Source organism: Tuber melanosporum (assembly GCF_000151645.1).
Source record: "Tuber melanosporum whole genome shotgun sequence assembly, scaffold_10, strain Mel28".
Classification (NCBI taxonomy): Eukaryota; Fungi; Ascomycota; class Pezizomycetes; order Pezizales; family Tuberaceae; genus Tuber; species Tuber melanosporum.
In genome coordinates, this window is record NW_003299150.1 from 1,100,777 (window position 1) to 1,119,091 (window position 18,315).

Here is an 18,315-nt window from a genome sequence, read left to right on the forward strand (position 1 = left end):
AGGGTTATAGAGCAATCTATGTATTACTGTAACAGTTTTGTGAGCGGGGAAGATTGGGGGTAGCAATCATACTATACTTGCTGCGCAATAGACCAAATCCTGCCGGACCCGTCCTCACCCCCTTGCTTATGCGAGCGTGGCCATTCGCTGGTATCAAAAACGGGTATATTCGGAAAGCTAAGGTTCGGGTTTTGTTTCGCGGACTTGGGCACCTCCGGTGATGGGATAAAGCGGAACCAGCAGTGGCTTCGTAATATGATGGATAGTTTGTAAGAGAGATAGATGACGACAACTTGGTGGTAAGTCATTGAGAGAAATTAGTGGGAGGATATAAACTGGCGGCTTGCGAATATATAAGATGAGCCTCTTAAAACTTGGTGTCTATTCATACCCATCGCCTGTAATGGGCCGTACGATACATTACTACCCAGAAAAGATAAAACAAATATTAACGAGGTGTAAGGGAAAATAACAAGAAAGGTAACGATATGGACCGAGTCTAACCGGAGCTCAAAGAAAGGAAAAGGTGAAGAAAATAAAAATAACAAGGTAGGTGGATAGCAAATGGCGAACCAAAACAGAAAAAAAAACACCCTCCACCAAAGTCTGTTAACATTACTCGGCAATCAGTTGTAGAGCGGGAATATTTCGGGTAATAAAGAAGGAAGAATGAAGGCAGGAAAAGCCAAAAGACAAACGAAAGAGGCGATTGTAAAATACCGGTCTACCGGTCGACCGCAAGTCAGAGAATTGATCCAATGTTGCTAGGGTGGTAGTCAACTTTCGTGAGAAGCTGCCAGAAGCTTAGAGGTCGCATGGGAGGCAGACTGGACTTCTCGGTTAAGGGGGTATCGCTATCTGCGGACTTGGAAAGAGAGCCTTTGAGGCCCGCTACTGGATCCCGCCTATTGGGATCTGCCAATAGGGGTGCTTGTTGGCCATTAATGTCTGCGATATCGATAGTAAGACTACCACCTTTGAATGGCATACCTACCATACTTGTCCCTATGCCAAGCAGAATCTGGGAGGGATTCTGAGCCAACGAGATCTCCAGTGTCAGAATTGACAGTGTCTCGTTCAAGTAGCATCCTTGCGACTCGATCGTGACCTTTAGAGAGCCCTCGACAGTGGTGTTTGGTTCGCGGTATCTGCCGTGGCGGTGCGGACACCTCTCCGTTCTAAAAGCGTCTTTACTACACCCTCATGCCCCCTCCTAGCGGCCCACGAGAGTGGCGTCCTGCCATAGGTGTCTGCCTGGTTGGGATTGACATCCCCTCGTTCCAAAAGCATCTTTACTACACCCTCATACCCGCTCTCAGCGGCCCACGAGAGTGGCGTCTGGCCAGAAATGGTGTCTGCCTGGTCGGGATTGACATCCCCTCGCTCCAAAAGCATCTTTACTACACCCTCATACCCGCTCTCAGCGGCCCATGAGAGTGGCGTCCGGCCAGAATTGGTGCCTGCCTGGTTGGGATTGATATCCTCTCGATCCAACAGCACCTTTACCACCTCCTCATGCCCTCTTATGGCTGCCCATGTGAGAGCTGTACTCCCTATGCTATCCGTTGCATTAATATCCCAATCCTTTATCTTCAATATAGCAGTAACTATCCCCATGACCCCGATAAATGCTGCTCCATGGAGTCCTGTAAATCTAGTAGGTCCCCCCAGTCCGCTAAAATAAGGGCCCAAGTTTCTATCTCTATTATGGTGAGATAACATTAATTGAGCAGATGTTCATCAAATCTATCTAGAAGTCTCAGTGCAAGCGCCTTCACATCTTCCGTCATCCCCATTGTTGCGTGCCCCCCCCAGCAACAAGAAGCATATTCTAGAAGCGGCATTGTTGCAGGAGTCGAGCCGAGTGTCGGCGGGAGATCTCGGATACAATCGAAATTGAGGTATGTTAAGCAAACCTCCGCAATTGTCGAGTGGGGGCTTAAGAATAGAGTTGGATCACTTGAGAGATGCTCTTGTAGAGTATAGTGCACCAGTCGGACAGTGGATGAAGACGCCTCGAGTGCGACAAGACCCAAACAAGATGCTAGGAGCGTCCTCAATGCAGGAACGTTTTCGACATCCAGATCTGTAGATCCCGCCTCCACCCCCAAGGCATGACAGAGCTCTGCGGCCTGTAATGGCCGTTGCGAATACAGCACCCACATCAAAACCTTTAGTCCGATTACTGCTTTGTTTCCCTTCTGGGCCCTCAGTCGGGTCAGGGTTGCTGTGTAGGCATCGCTCAGCCCATTGCCCATTGCCATCTCTTCAAGTTTCTTCCTCCTCTGACGAACCGTCACCTCTCCCAGAATAGCATCGATGTTCAGCGAAACAAGGAGGAATCTGCACACGATCGTAGGTGAGTATTGATTAGTGACAGAGTGGGAATGTTAAATGCTCTTACATATCGGATATCTTTTCCAGGATAACTCTAATGATATCCGCCCGCAAATCAACGTTCATCGCCTCTGGATCGGCGTCCTCATCCAACCTCATCTCGAGATAGCTCCTAATGTCATCCGCGTTAGGGCTGATGGGTATCACAATCGCCTTGCTGAAATATCTCTGAACATCTTCCTTGACATGAGGCCTGCCGGTGAGGAATATCCGCGTCCCGGGGAACTCCCGAACGATATCTCTCAGCAACTCCAGCAGCTTTGGCAGATGCTTCGGCAAGCATTCATCTAGCGCATCAATACAGATGAAAACTTGGGGTAGCGAAGCAATAGTGACCCTCAGCATTCCCATCAGATCCGGAAGTCGCGGTCCTCTGCCACCAAACTCCGTTTTCCCTTTATGAAACGCCTCCCGCAGGTAATTCGGGATGTCCCCTCTGCCTGATAACTGCTTCAGGATAGCCCCCACCATGTTGGTGATTGACTGCTCTTCGTGAGCAAGGAAGTCGCAGTACAATCCTGCAACAACGATGCTTCCCTCCCCCGGGTGATCGCATAGGTTGTCAATGACGAGGGAACTAATATTTCCGATCGTCAGCAATTTTCCCTTTCTTTCTGAGAATCTCGCCACTTACCTCAGGTACGTCTTGCCCACTCCCGGATTCCCGCTGCAGAGCAAGACAGCCTTATCGGCTCCACCCTGACTACCCCTCCACTCCTGAAACTCGCTTGTTTCCAATAACCAATCCCCCACGCCGTCAAACCGCTCGTTGCGCACGCCTTGATGCCTGTGATTTGGCTCTAGCGGAGAGAGCCATCGCATAATCTGCAAATCCTCGTCGGATTTGTAGACGTTGAAGCTACTTATTATGTTGCCGCTGTTGGCATTGCCGTCGCCGATCCTGACCTGGGTAGTCAGGGCCATGATGTTCTGTCAAAAGTGTAGATTGGACGTAGAAACAGTAAAATGATCTGTGGGGGTATCCAGGGAGTTTATAAACGTCTGTTAGTAGAGCTGAGGAAAGCGGGGAGATGAGATTGTTGTGTGACACTCAATATCCAATCATTTGGGAGGGTGCATGACTAATATGAGACATGTCTCGAGAACACTACTTTGGAGTGATTGTAGGTTAGTATTGTAATCAGGAACCTCCCGAGCTCTCTATCGTAAATCTCGTATAGAGAAGGTTAGATAGTATAGCAGGTTATTGAGAGTTTGCGGTGAATAGGGACCGGGTTGGGTGGGATTGTGCTGCTTCGGGAGAACTGCCGCCTGGGATTTACGATACTCCCGTCACTGTATGTCCTGTGGGTTCACCGTTGCTGCTTATGCGCCTATATTCCTCCTGATATATGGTGGATCTTGCATCTCCAGTTCCCCGATCATATATATGTCATTGCAGGTGAGCCGTTGGAGCCTAAATAGAGACACACTCTGAGTTGTGTGTCGGAAATATGGTATGGTGGGCTGAATGGGATAGCAAAGGAGGTGCGAGAAACAGGAGAGAGGTAGGTACTGCAGCGACTCGGCAGAAGTGTCCGTGATCCGAGACCTTGTTTTTGCACTGTAGGGACCTGGGCAATGGGGAGAGGATGGTGGGATTTCAGGATCGAGAGTTATCAAGAATCAACTTGCCAGAGCGGAGAATGATAAACTTATTATAGAAGAATTAAAATTAAAATTAAATAACAAATAAAGAGATTAAACGAAGCAATACTGGCAGCTCATGTGATAGCTTCGTTGTTTCGGGAAAAGTTTCGAATTTCGGTGATGAGTTAGGAATGAGGAGAGGTCAAATTGAACGCCGTGGATGCTATGGAGGGGATGGGAGAACATTCTCCGACACATGAGCGGTATCATTGGAAAGGCCTGGGGAGCTGGAGTTCTTTGTTTTAGATTCCCATTGCAGAGAATGTTCTTTTCATCTCTTGACATGCGGGGAGGCACGAAAAGGCGGGCATGCGTAGGGGAGGGATGATAGGTGCGGCAATTGATGGAAGAATGAAAACCATCGCATCATGTTCTGTGTGCACCCCTATCATTGCCATTAGAGAAAATGAGAAGACCAAAGGCTCAGTTTGTATACAACGGCTCCGGTCCGTCTTGCGACCCTTTTAGCTGTAAAAATGGGGTCGAATGGAAGGAAACAGTCTTTTTGTTATGGGGCAACGGAACGGAACCGTTCTGTCCAAATAGAGTTTAAGTCCGAGCTACCATATCCACATCCGTTGCCATTCTGTGCTGTATTTGATTGCGCCTAAAACAAAGTTTTTATAATCCGAGAAAATGGGGTAATACTCTGGAGGCAGAAGAAAAAAGGAAATTCTCAAACTCTTCTGAGTGGCAGTCACGTCTCTTGACGTTTTTGCGGCACCCTTTTCCACCGCACACACTTCCAGACCCATTTCCCATTTCTGGGGGGAAGAATGAGGACGAAACGCGGATTGATCAACTTGGACATTAGGGCTGTTGCTACGGGGTGCCAGGAGAAAATCGAGATCAATTGAGCGAGTCGAGGTAGCGTGGGAGTGTGAGATATGTTCCGGGAGCACTTCTGCCGAGTGACTGTACTCGTGCTTGTACTGTAGGTCATTAGTGCGGAGTACCAGTAATACCAAGGCTTTAATAAATCCTTGGCTCAATCAAGACACCTATCAAGACACCTTTCGTTCCATGCTATGGGGTTATATCTTCCGGTGGAATCTTGGCGTTCATAACGAAGAGGCCGCAGTGGGGGGGGTTGAAGACATGATGGTTGGGCGCTAGAGGTTCAGCCGCTTGTTATCTTGGCGCTATACCGAGTACAGTACTACTCGTGACTCTTGGCGCCAAGATCCTAAGGAGGTAAAAGGTGAAACCTCCTTCTTGAACTTGGTTCTTTTCAAGAGGCCATACTTGTACGAGTTCAGGGGCCAATTCTCACAGAAATTACATGTAAAGAGCACGGATACAAAATCATACCCCAATTAATTCATAAGTTAAATCTACCTTGGAATTTGGCATTTAGGGCGCTCAATTCCATGTCCGACATCATTGTTCTTACACGTCGACCAGGTGGGATCTAGAAACCGGGTGGCCAAGCTCCGTCATTAACTTGTGTTAATACAGCCTAGGTCTGTCTGCGCGAACTATTTAATACCCATGAGAGGCGATTTCAATGCCGAGCACTACGCATATCTACCACAATGTCTCCCCGATTGGTACTATTTTCTGCGCACTCCAACACCATCGCCACAACCCCCAAACAGGAGTATTTATAAAAAAAAACCGCAGTCTCTTTTATTGGAATTCGGCATCTTCAACTTTTATCGCAACAAATTTTTATTGGTGCATCGCGAATGTGGCCAGAGGACTTGGACATTCATCACACTAAGCCAGGGGCCTAGGCATTTACAACGGAGCATCTTAAAACTAACTGACGCACTGAACAGAAAATCAGACCAATGGGGATCTAACTCTAATGCCATATCCGAAGATGGCAAAGAGTACCCTCCTCCCTTTTAAACAACAATGTTTATGGCAGCGATTTTGGACAATATTGACTTGACTTGGATGGTAGGGCAAAGATGTAAAGATGAATTTCAATATCCTAACCGGAGAAAAATTCTTGTGAAGAAAACGATAGGGAATAAAAAACGGGAAAGGCTGATATGACCCAAATGCGAGTAATAGAGGAATGAGAGACAGATTGGATAATGAACGAAAACTATTAACCAAGGGAAAACCAGCTGCCTTTTATCATTCCCTAGATCATACTGATCTGCTTCCACATACTTCCAGCATATGCCGTGTTCTCCATCACATTCAGTTTCACTATTGCCCACTTTGCCACTTTGGCCGAGGATAAGTGAATTCGACCGAGGGTATGCTCTGGCCGAGGACATTCGGTATTTCCATATGATAGGGGTAATGCCCTAACATGGAGTCGTCGCAGGTATCATCGCAGATGTTGTCGCATATGGTGTTTTATGTGTGGGACTAACCAGTAGTCAAACATAGAGGCATTGGAGTAGTTGATACCAAGAGGGTTAGGGTTGTGGGGTTGTTGCCATAAGGGAAATATGCGGTGAGCAGCCAAGAAACACTTCCGTCCAACACTCCCTTCAAAACTGATCCCGTATAGTAAGTAGTCGACAATCCTGCTCCGGCACTACATGCATCACCTTTAGCGTCAAAACCGGGCTTGCGTGAATAGAACAGCGTGGTCTCGGCCTCGACTTGGTCCGTGTACTCGAGTTGTCTTGGCAGTGACCAGGGCTGATGAATTGACCAGTCCTGACCATGACTATGGTCAGTGACCAGCGGTCAACAGTAGGGGGTGATGAGAGGTGATGAGTGGTCATATTTCCTCGGCATACCTACAGTACAGCACAATTTGTGGACGACTTATAGTAGATGCCTTTCCTCTTGTTAAATATTATGATGTCATACTATTTCTTTTTTTGAATTTTACATTTTCCCCGCTCAATATTTACTTTTAAACCCTAACCCACTCTCCCTCTGACCCATGCTGTTATCGCTCCTGAGTCCTGACCACTGGTCATGGCGCGGGGGGGGGGGTGATTACAAGTAGGGTTATATCATTTTTGGCAAGGATGTGGGCTTGGAGGTTAGTGGCATGGAGGTGCTCGTACAAGTACCGTAGGTCATACCGGTAGTGATTCTGGTAGTCGGGCCGGGGGGGCCCTCGGGGGAGGTTTAAGATTGAGGGTGCGCTGGTTTTTTGGTAGTGGTTCTGGAAAGGAGTGGTGTGGATTGCGCCAGTAACCGCATCCTCACGATATCACAGGGTTGCAAACACAATTCCTACTAGCTCCCGTAAAGAAACGGGGGTTTTTTTACCAGGAGGGGGAGGGAGGGGGGGAATAAAAAGAGCATAATTCGTTCCATCGTACAAGATTCTCTCTATCCAAACACCAGTCCCACCAACCAAGGAAAAATCCAATTACCAAACTCTCAAGAATAAGGTAACCTGCATCAAATTAAACATTCTTAAGACCCAAGCACTCTCCGACCAAAATGGCCGCCTTCTCACCGACCAAAAGGGCTGTAGAGTAGGTATTTGCGCCGACTAGGGAGAAGAAAAAACACAAAAGTGATTAGCAATACTTCCCATCTAAATGCCCAAGAGATGGAGAGCTCACCATTCCCGGGGCAGATTGACAAATCTGCCAATTTGAGCCCTTCAACGCCGTACACGTTCAATTTACTATCGACAACACCACCTTGTTCTCTCGGCTTCATGGCACAAGTGCCCATAGAATGCCACGTAGTGGCGACATTCTCGCGGACCCATTCCTCGATAGCGCGGTTGTCCTCTTTAGTGTATACCAAACTCTCGATCTTTCCGCTAGTCAGCGCGGATTCCTGGATCTCCTCTGAGGTCTCGATGTCAATCTCCCGCGCACGAGCTGCGGATGAGGGATCGAACTTGGGGTGAAAAGCTGGGACCTCTCCGCGATAGCAGGGCATGCGGCGTACGATCTCACGTCCGAGCTTGTAGCCCCAGATATTTGGGCCGATATCGGCCTCGTGTGTGAGGAAGCCGGGATCAAGGTCTGGTTCCCCGTATGGCGAGGGTGAGGTAACGTGGATAGTACCGCGGGAAGCGGGGTATTCCAGGTATAACGCGATTGTTATATACTTGCCAGGTGGGACAAGAGTATGGTCACCAAAGAAGCTATGGCTGTTAGTAACTGATTCCCTCTGAATTAAAGTGCGGAACTCACGCATTTCCTAGACTGACAAACATAACGGGTTTATCCGGAGCATCCTTGAAGTACTCGTCGTAGAGTTTCCGGAATTCGGGCCCCATCTCTTCAATCTCCTCTTGGGTCGGTCGGACCTTACCACCGGCATTGACAAAGTTTGTTGTGTAAATTCCCTTTCCGTTGGCAAAATCCTTCTCGCCCTGTTCGAGGACGTCGGTGCTGCCGCGAATGAAATCGTCGTGCGTAGTGGTCTCCGGTGCTACACGGAAGGATTGGAGAAGCAAATTATGGTCTTGGTAGTTTGTTCCCACACCTGGGAGGTCAACGACTTGCTTAATTCCGGCCGCATTCAAGACCTCTGGCGCACCGATACCGGATCTCTCGAGAATTTGCGGGGTGCCAAGGGCACCAGATGACACAACAACGAGCTTCCTAGCTTTAATGGTGGTAGTCACTGGGACAGAGGAGTCGGCGGGTGCTTCGGCAGGAACTACTTCGACCCCTACAGCCTTTCCGTTCTCGATAATTACGCGGGCAACCTTGGTTTCACATAGAAGGTGGAGATTACAACCCTTCTCAATCTGAGGGTGAATGAAGCCGTGCGGGGCATCGCAGCGCCGGCCAGTCTCGGGGTTAATCCATTTGGGCCATTTCTGAAGTTCCATTAGCCCAAGTTTTATAATTGGAGACAAGAGGCAAAACCTCGAAGGCATTAGACTCATTGAGATCTTGTAAATCTTTGGTAATCTTGTATCCCATAGACTTGGCAGCCTCAAGGAGCTGATCGGTAGTCTCAGACCCGTGCCCCCCGTGGGAGACGTGCAGAGGTCCCTCAAACCCGTGGATTGCGGGGTCTTTGTTCTCGAGATGGTAGGTCTCGGTTTTCCTTAGTAGCGGGATCAAATCGTCTGCAGTCCAGCCTTCAGTCTTCCAGTCGTCGTAATCCCTAACCCTAATTAGACACGCATTCCAAACAGCCTATGGAGAAAAACTCACGACCGACTAGCCCTGGTGTACATCAGGAAGTTGATGCTTGATCCACCACCTAGAATATTTGCTACAGGAATAATTGGCTCTCGTCCATTGAGCTGTTTGGATGCTTTCCCCTTGTAAAACCTGGCCGTGGTTGAACCGGGCGTCATGTGGGTGAGAAACAACGCTGGCCGAACAACTGTAAGAAGATTGTGGTTGTTCTTCCCGCCTTCCACCACGAGGATACTCAGAGATGGGTCTGCCGTTGCGAGTCGGCCCGCCACAACGCTGCCGGCAGCGCCTCCACCGCAAATGATAACGTCTACTTCTGATGGAGGAGACATAGGGTCTTCGTGTTGGTTGGAAAGTATGAGATGAGGTAGGGGCGGGGATAGAGATTCGATGGAGCTAGAGAAGGGGGGAGTTATTGGCGATTATATACAGTCAGACTACTGGTGTTGCTAAAGGCCACGTGAGAAAGAGGGCCCTCACGCATATCGAGTGCTCGCCGAGCCCAAATCGCATTAGATCGGTCTGGCGTCAGTGCAATACAGGTTATATGCTGTTTCCGGTGATGACAGAAGTAGCAAGACAGCCTGTATGGGGGATGAGAGCAATATCCTGTGCAACACAGATTATCTACTAAGCTTAGAACCTCGTGCACGCTGCCCTTGCTTGAGTTGGTACCCTGGAGCCGCTGTTCCATGCTTTCGTGTAAGTCACGAAAAACTAGTCGTGATAATACCACTTGATTGGATCGGAAATGATTCAGAGAAACACCGCAGATGTAATTAGCGAGAGCCCCATGAAACCTGCATAGCCTCCTATTCTGACAGTTGCCTTTAGGAGCAGACCCAGGCATTCCAAATTGCCCCTCAATTGCTAATATCTATTGTTGCCATTGGTGTGCCTTTCTTCTCTTTACCTTGTTCGAACCTATAAACTTATGCACTAACCGACGGTCCATGGCCCAATCAATCCTCGTAGCGTTGATGTCGAGCCGCAGTCGAGACGGATATTGAATACATACTGTGCTTGAGTACGAATCCGTTCCGAAGGGGGTATCGAGAGCAGAGATATTAACTTGCGGGCATGCCCGAGGTTGTTTTGAGGTTTGAGGTTGCAGCGGGGGGCATATACCCACTCCCCGCCAAGCCACTGCACCCGGCCAAAAGCCCGAGAAACTGCCGTACTCGAGTAGTCTAGTGTCCGTCACTGGAAGGTCGCTCAGTACTACTAACCAATCGCTAACAGGTAAGGTGCATTGATAGTGCCAATACTGTTGGACTGGAATCCCAGGAATTCAGCGGGCGAAGGGATAACTGTGCTCTAGTAGACCAGAACCGCACTTTAAAGTTTATCTGTGATAGCTCGCCCAATAGGTTGCCCGTCAAACCCGGGAAAACCCTTCAAACGCCAGCAGTTTCCAGAATAAAGGTACCGCTTTTTTTTTTTTTTTGGCCTTATCGCACGAAGAGAAGAGGGGAGAAGTTGAAGAAGGAAGCCGAATTTGGCGCGTTATCTCATGATCTCGGCACTGAAATGCAACGCCTCGGTATGCCCCAATCCTTGACAAATTGTCAGCCTAAGCTCAATCGCGATCGCGATAAAAAATGTAGGAATTAGAGTAAGAGTAGAAGCACATAGCAGTTCAACACACCAAAGTGACGAAAACGAACCGGCACACCAAAGCCGAGCTGCAGGTCATATGGGTGGACGACCTGCATTGGAAAACAGCTTCTGCCCGTGATAAATCTAATGAGAATCATGATATATCACTCCTATGCTTGGCACATCTACGGAACATCGGCACTAGGACACACAAGTACCGGTGCTGTACTGTGCCCAGTATCATACTTGAGTGCGCGTCGGTGGAGTCGGTGGAATGCGCTGCGTTGAAACCCTTTTCTTCGTATAAATTTCAATTTTAATCGGACCAATCAACTGAACATCTCAACTCTCAATAGAATCTCTTTCTCCTCTACTTCAGCCTCTTCTTTTCACAGGTAAAACCTCCGGTCTGATCATTACCTGCATTTTCAACACGACCGCTATCTCCATTTTCAACGGTACGCACTGTTTAGTAAAGGGACAGAAGTCAAAACATATTTACCTAGATTGGAGTTCCTTGATCCGGTAAAATTCAATGGGTCTACCGAAAAATATAATCACCCTGGAATACCGCGGTGGCCAATGCTTTCCTTGCAGCGCTGTGGCACACTACTTGAGTACCTGGCAGGTCAAGGGTTTTCGCAAGCAGAGGATCTGTTGCGACCGGCCTCGATGACTTCAAGTGCTTCGCACTTTCTGTATGCAGTAGATAGGGGTCGGCAAAAAACAATACTCGTACTGTGTATTTCAGACACTTGGGTATTTTCCGGGGCTCCTTTGACGCTTAAAAGCGGAACCAAGGCAATAGTGGTCACTCACTCGAAAACCCCCATTTTTCGTGGGTTTTGGCCCGGGTCTTCGACGGTTCACATCGGCACTTGCATTACTTGGCAAATGTTCTGTTGCATTACTGCCAGCCGCCTTTCTCGCACGGCAATCTGATGACCCGAGGGTTTGGTATTGCTTCGTGTCATGGGACACCACTCTGGATTTAATGAGGATAAAAATCCCAGAAACGGCGGACTCTATCTGTGCGCTTCCCAGCCCGGCTGTGAATCGCTTCGCAGCCCTACCCCGGTAGGATGATGCATCGTATTCCTTTTCGATTCCCGGTGTTTATTGTTGCGATGGAGGCCTATCTGATGCGTCATTAGATGGTCGAATAGTCTTGAATATCTACATGGACTTAGGGCGTAGCTGGGGGGCTTCCAGTGGGAATTTGTTACATCTGGCGTTTAGAACGATAACCTGGACCACAGACTATTCCTGCAGAAAGAAACGACTTTCTAAATTCCTGGAGTATGGCCATTATGGTAAAATGGAGGTACCAGTGCAACCTAATAAATAAAAGTAGGGTGTGATTTTTCATAGGATTTCATCTGCCGGTGTGATAAGATAACTCGTTGCCCAATTTCGTGTGTTGGGGGTTAAGGCCTTGTACGTCGGCGATCGCGGGATTAAGGATTGTTGGCTGGTTGCGTGAAAGTTTCCAGATTTCTGAGCTTTAGAATTTCTGAAGCCGGGGGTGGTTTGATTTTAAAGAATTTAGAATTTAGCAGTTGATTCTCTAGATGGTACTTTAGTATGCTAATCCTACCTCTAATCTCGTTAACCATGCCTTTGGGTGGAGCTTTATTGCTATTTCTTGCAACATATTAACTTATACAGCACAGTAGAAATACGGGATACTGTTTTCAGCACTAGTTTCCTGGCAAATTCGGAAAGAACAAATCCGTGAGTGGTATGATACGTAGTCCTGGTCTTTGTCGTAAGTGGGGAAGGCGTGAGTGGGGGGGGGGTTGTTACAGTACCAGTACCGGTAAATCATAACCGGCAGTAGTCGTGCATTCTTAGTGGTACAGTACGGGTACTGTACAGTACTCGTACAAGTACCGGTATTGGCTGAAACGACCCCTGTGATGCGGCTATCCAGCCATGTTTAGATAACGTGTTTCGCCTACCCTATCATAGTAAGGGATCGAGTTGTGTAAGCAATTAGATAAGCCAACCGACATGACGTTGGTTAACTGTGGAGTTGTACAGCGTGTTGATTCTAGTCTTCTGAATTTTTCGGAAGATCTTCCCCTTAATTGAGGTGTGAACTAGAGGGGAAGTGAGTATAGTGAAAAGTAGTTTTTTTCAAGAAAAAAGATTTGTAATTCGGGGACATGAGCTGGGGGTATTATTAATATTTATTGATATGATGCACCGATGCCCTAAATTGGAGCCCTTTTTGCCGCTTTTTCTGTGGGCTGAGGGGCCTTCCAGCCGGAGTTGCAGGTTCATGGTGGCAGAGCGTGGAAAATTTCGTTTTGCATAGGTGGACTGGGAATCCCTGTTGAATGCTTAGAGGTGTTCAAAAAATTAACCATGGGCTTGTACGGTACCAATATATAAGCTTCCGATCTAGAACACTTGGATTATAGATGTGCTCAAATCGGTAGATTTTTAGTGAGGTTGATCGTTTCCCCAGGGCGATTGTTTTCTCGTACTGGGTGAAACACATCAGCTGTGAACAACAGGAACTGTACAGTACCAGACTGCAGAATACTCGTATACTGTATCATGCGGCACCCAGTGCCATAAGTAACCGCCAATTCCCCACTTGCTCGGATCGCTTTCAAACGGCTGCTAACCTTCGTATCGCAACTACGATACCGGCAACCTGGCCAACGGGCGTGCATACCGTTGATGATGGCCCTCTGTACGGCGCTGTGGCGTACTGTATTTTTCGACTCCCTATGTTGCCAGCAGTCCTGAACGAGAAGTTCGTAACCGCCCACCTTGTCTTTTTTTATTCGATTGGGGCACTCGGATGGACCGCCCCGATCGGAGCTGGGGGAACCCGGCTCGGGTTAATACCGGTTTCTGTTTGGGCAGGTCGGGGAAGAAGCCAACCAAGGAAGGAGACATTGGGAAACAAACTCGATCATATGATTATCAGGAGAGAGATGATTGGACAAACAGAAGGTTTCCTCTCCAACACTCGGCGAGGGAAAGTGATTCGCTGAGATCTTTAAGTAACATCGAGACCTCGTATTTGCTCTACCGGTGTCGTGTCATACTCAGGTAGGCTACCTGCGCTTCCCACAATTCAAGAACGGGGGCGGTAATCCAAAAAAATCTGTTCTCCTCGAGCACATACTTGTAATATAATAGTATTATTATTAGAATAATGCTCAAATATGGGGTTTTTAAATTCGAAAACGACCGATCGGTCTGCGTGCCGGTGTCACACAGGTATCTAAAGTCCAGACCAGGGTTGTTTCCAGCCTCAATTATCATATAAGCAATATAGCAAACAGCCAACTGCGATTAGGTTTCTGACCTCACCAGCACCCTCTGATAACACCTACCTTCCTAAAAAGAAAAGGAAAAAACGTGACCGCGAACCTTCCGATTTTGGCCGACTAGAAACAAGTCTTGGCATTTTCACAGAAGTATGATATAAGAGTCCCTCCCCCCCACCTCCCCCTCTTCTCTCACTATGCGATTTTACTTCATAGGATCATTTCTATAGTAAATCGTCTCATCTGAAACTCTAACCAGAGCCACAGATTCTCCAACCTGGAGGATGACGATTATCTCCTCGAGACCCAAGAGTGAAGCCTTTTTGAGTTACCTCTGCTTCGGCGGTGGTGGTGATGATCTCGAACCCAAATTGCTATCTTCTCTTCGGAGATGGCGATGAGGGTGGGCCCCGATGGAAGTCTGACAGGTTCCGTATCGTTATGCTTTATTCTAATGTGTCAGATTATTCCATATTATGAAAACATTTTCCTCCCTACTTACGATAAGAAGTGAGTATTGTAGAATGTTTTCCCTAGCACTGGAGTTTGCAATGAGAATTGCCAAACCGACTTGCCCACCGCGGCATACGGTTCTGGTGGGTATTACTGGTCAAGTCCGATCCTCGGGAATTAATCTTTCGATGGGAAAAGGAAACATCATCAATAGTGAATAGAGTTGTTAAGTACCCGGGTAGGCTTAGGCTGGGATAAGGGGGATGACGTTTGGCTAATACCTCGAGGGACTGTCGGAAGATTCGAGCACGAGTGATATCGTGTGGATATGATATATCTACCTGTATGAGATTACAGTAGCGCCTCGGATAAATTGTCGTGATTTACACATTTTTCAACACTTTCCCCCTCCCATTGAAAGTGTAGCCCTCTAGGCCCTAGTCATATCATAGTAGTAATTCCTCCGAGGAACAGAGCTTGAAAGTTTTTTCCCCGCGCATTCGTCGGGCAATGGGGTATAAACCGCTAGGTCAGACCCAGCCCGACCGGGAACACGGGTTAGTTGAACAGAGGATGGGGAGTGTGCTTTACAGGGGGGAGTGTATTTTGAATCTCTATGTAGAGGGTTTGCTGGGTTTTGGGGGATTACACTATGTCTGGGGGAATGGTGGGGAGGCAGAGAGACCGCTAAAAGTAGAAGTCAAGGATCCCAGGCTGGGGTGGGGGTCCGCTCGGCCTACTGTAGGGAAGCCGCCTCTTGTGCTTGTGATAATTAGCGATTACACTAATATGGATTAGGGTTGCTTCTAGGATATCAGAGATGAGATTGCTCGGTTTCGGGAGGTAGGCATCTTTTTAGAGATGAGGTTTCACAATCACAGGTTTCTGTCTAGAGTGCTTGGGTTGAGCTTTGCTTGCTATTGGAAGCTACTCCTGCCAGGTCTGCGATATCGCAGGACGATAGAGGCGCGGAAATAATTACTGACGTAGTCTTGGAACGGACGCAAAGAAAGATACCACAAGTCTGTCGCGTCATAATATTAGCAGCCGAAACTGTGGGTATTTGTGATTAGGGTGGTGTGTGACATTGTATGTATTTGGCGGAGAATGTGGGATATAGGAGAGGGGAAAAAGCAAAAGCGAAGGGAAGAACCGAATTTGTAAAATAGGCTCATGAGTGACTTTCCTCTCCGCTCGGGGGAAGTGTGTTAGAAATCATGGATGCTACTAGGCAAGCTCATGACTTTGTTCTCTTGTCCGCTGGCATATCCGTCCGTCGGCATCTCTACCCGCCCGTATATTGCCCGTCTGCATATTCGCTGTACGTTCCCGGAGCCAGCCATTTGTTCGTTCTCGCCCATCCATTTCGCTCCCGCCTGTTCGCTCCCCTCTCACTTTTCAACAACAAGGTTTACGGCAACAATTTGGACACTGTTGACTCCAATTGAATGGCTGGGCAAAGATGTAAAGATCGAATTTGAATATCCTAACCCGAGAATATTCTCACGAAGATAATAGGGAATAAAAAAATGGAAAGACTGATTTGACCTAAATACAGGTAACGGAGGAAAAAGAGACAGATTGGATGATGAACGAAAACAGCTAACAAAGGGAAAACAAACTGCCTTTTATCCTTCTCTGGATCATGCCGATCCACTTCCACATACTTCCAGCGTATGCCGTGTTCTCCGCCATGCTCAATTCCACTACCGCACATTGTTCTGCTTCAGCCGAGGATAAGAGGATTCGACCGAGGGTATGTTCTGACCGAGGATATTCGGTATTTCTATATGATAGGAGTAAGGTGTTCAAATGGAGTTGTTGCAGGTATTGTCGTAGATGGTGTTGGATGTGGTGTTTGATGTGTAGGACTAACCAGTAGTCAAACATAGAGGCGTCGGAGTAGTTGATGTAGGCCAAGAGGGTTAGGGTTATGAAGTCGTTGCCGTAAGGGAAATATGCGGTGAGCAGCCAAGAAACATTTCCGTCCAACACCCACCACTTGTTTGTTATTTTGGCGCATTTGCTTTTTGGGGCGAAGGTTCTCGTTGTACCCTTTGGAAAAGCACTTCCGACGGAGAAGGATATGAACGGCAAGGGAGTTATAGACCGTCGGGAGTGGTTCCTGTATTTCTTTTGTTAGCACGGGAGCATGAAAGGTAACTGGAGATTCTTTGAGGAGTCTATTGTTCTCTCTTTTATCAGCATGATTGATAGCATGGGTTCGCATCGAGGAAATGGAGATGAGTGTGGGAGGTGATGGATACTAGTATGCGGTCATCGCAGGAAGGATAGGATAGGTGATCTTTGTCGTTTATTTATACTCCTGTCTTTTCCTGTCGGTTAGTTTAGTTAGTCGTGGAGTCGTGGAGTAGAGAGAGAGAGTCATTGAATAGAGCGAGTTGCGGAGCGACCTTGGCGAATTTCCCCGCTTTTGGTTGTACAGAGCTTTCACAGCGCATTTAGTCATCGCCGTTTCATCGTCGTTTGGTACCGTCCTAGCTCTGGTTAGCCCGTTGATTTCTAAAAAAGTGGAGTGGAAAAAGGGAAGAATGAGACAAAACTGTAGACAGATAACCTGGTCAACCTCTCGAATCAAACAAAGCTTCCCCCCCTCCCAATCTATCCCATCAACCTCCTCAACACCTCCTGAACCTTCTCTCCGCAGCACCCCCATGCCTCCGCAATGCATTCCTTAGCACCTTTGCCCATAACACCTTGTACCTCACCCAGCCGCAACTCAAAACATCGCTGGCGCAGGTAAATTGCGGGAACCCAAAAAACCCAAATTCTACAGCCCGCCCATCCAGCCCTCTTGCACACTCTTAGTGAGCAGGACTCCTTCATGCATGTACCTGTGTCCACCCCTTCCTTCCTCCGCCACCTCACCGCGACCAATAGTAGTGACGTTATGCCAAAGAGCGGTATATAGAATCTTCTTCTGAGCAACCCCGGGCAATCTTTTGCTAGCCGAGGGTTCAAACACGGGTGCGAGTGAGGTTCGCCATGAAAATAAAACCTCCATCGGGTACTTTCACGTGGGACTGTCTTCGCCCTTCTGTGGGTGTGGGGGGCGCCTGTTACCCATGCCCCCAGATGCCCTGCGCTCACTGCCGGCAACTCTAGCCTCTATTCGGACGATGCCCCAGGCAGAGGTTGGGGCAGCATGGCGGGGAGGGTGCTGTAGTCACAGTAGCATATCCTGCTTGAAGCTAGGTCATTAGGGAGAGGAAAACCGAGAGAGAAGGGGGCAAGAGAAGGGGTTGCAACAGGAATGGAGCTGGGGTAGTCTGATATTAGAAGAGGGTAGAGAAAAGAGTGTTCCATTCGAAGTAGCGGCTGCACTCGCCTAGGAATGCGCCAGTGGTGCCTAGTACCGGTGGTAGAGTGGGTTTACGGGGGGATGGCGGGAAAACTGACACAAGAGCGCCCCAGTGCGGATGGAACTACGGATGTAGAGGTTGATATTGCGCGGCTGAGGCACGCCCGGGCGCTATGGTTCATAGATTCGGGAGCTGCTTCAATTGTGACATCCCTCGAGCTCACCGCAGCAGAAGGTAGAGGCAAGTGGTGCTCCTGTTGTAATTGATAGTATTATATACCACAGTAAGAGTTGTTGCTGTTGGTATGAAAAGCTCTGGGTGAGCACATGCGCAAGCTTTCCACTCCTACCGCTGTCCCACTGATTACTGTGCTAAAGTTGGGCGTCCCACGCGATGCCTATGTAAACCGCTTCGCCTACTGGGTTGCCTGCGGGAAAACCTTTCAAAAAGTTTACCGGTACCATGGAAACTGTGCGGGACCATTCTTGACGGAAACGGACAATAAGAACTCAAATAATTGGACCATGTGCTACGGTATTCTACCTAGGTGGGAGATCC

The 18,315-nt window shown here is 48.2% G+C and overlaps 1 protein-coding gene; it reads right to left on the reverse strand.

The window, feature by feature from the left end:
* Nucleotides 1-7,379: 7,379 nt before the first annotated feature.
* Nucleotides 7,380-9,461, reverse strand: GSTUM_00004141001 (uncharacterized protein; the record flags this gene model as incomplete). XM_002842475.2 has 5 exons in its annotated part: nt 9,105-9,461; nt 8,811-9,054; nt 8,127-8,761; nt 7,542-8,077; nt 7,380-7,468 (listed from the first exon to the last, which is right to left on the reverse strand). Exons 1-5 carry the CDS (start codon nt 9,422-9,424, stop codon nt 7,380-7,382), a joined length of 1,824 nt encoding a protein of 607 aa, XP_002842521.1. The 5' UTR covers nt 9,425-9,461.
* Nucleotides 9,462-18,315: the final 8,854 nt, after the last annotated feature.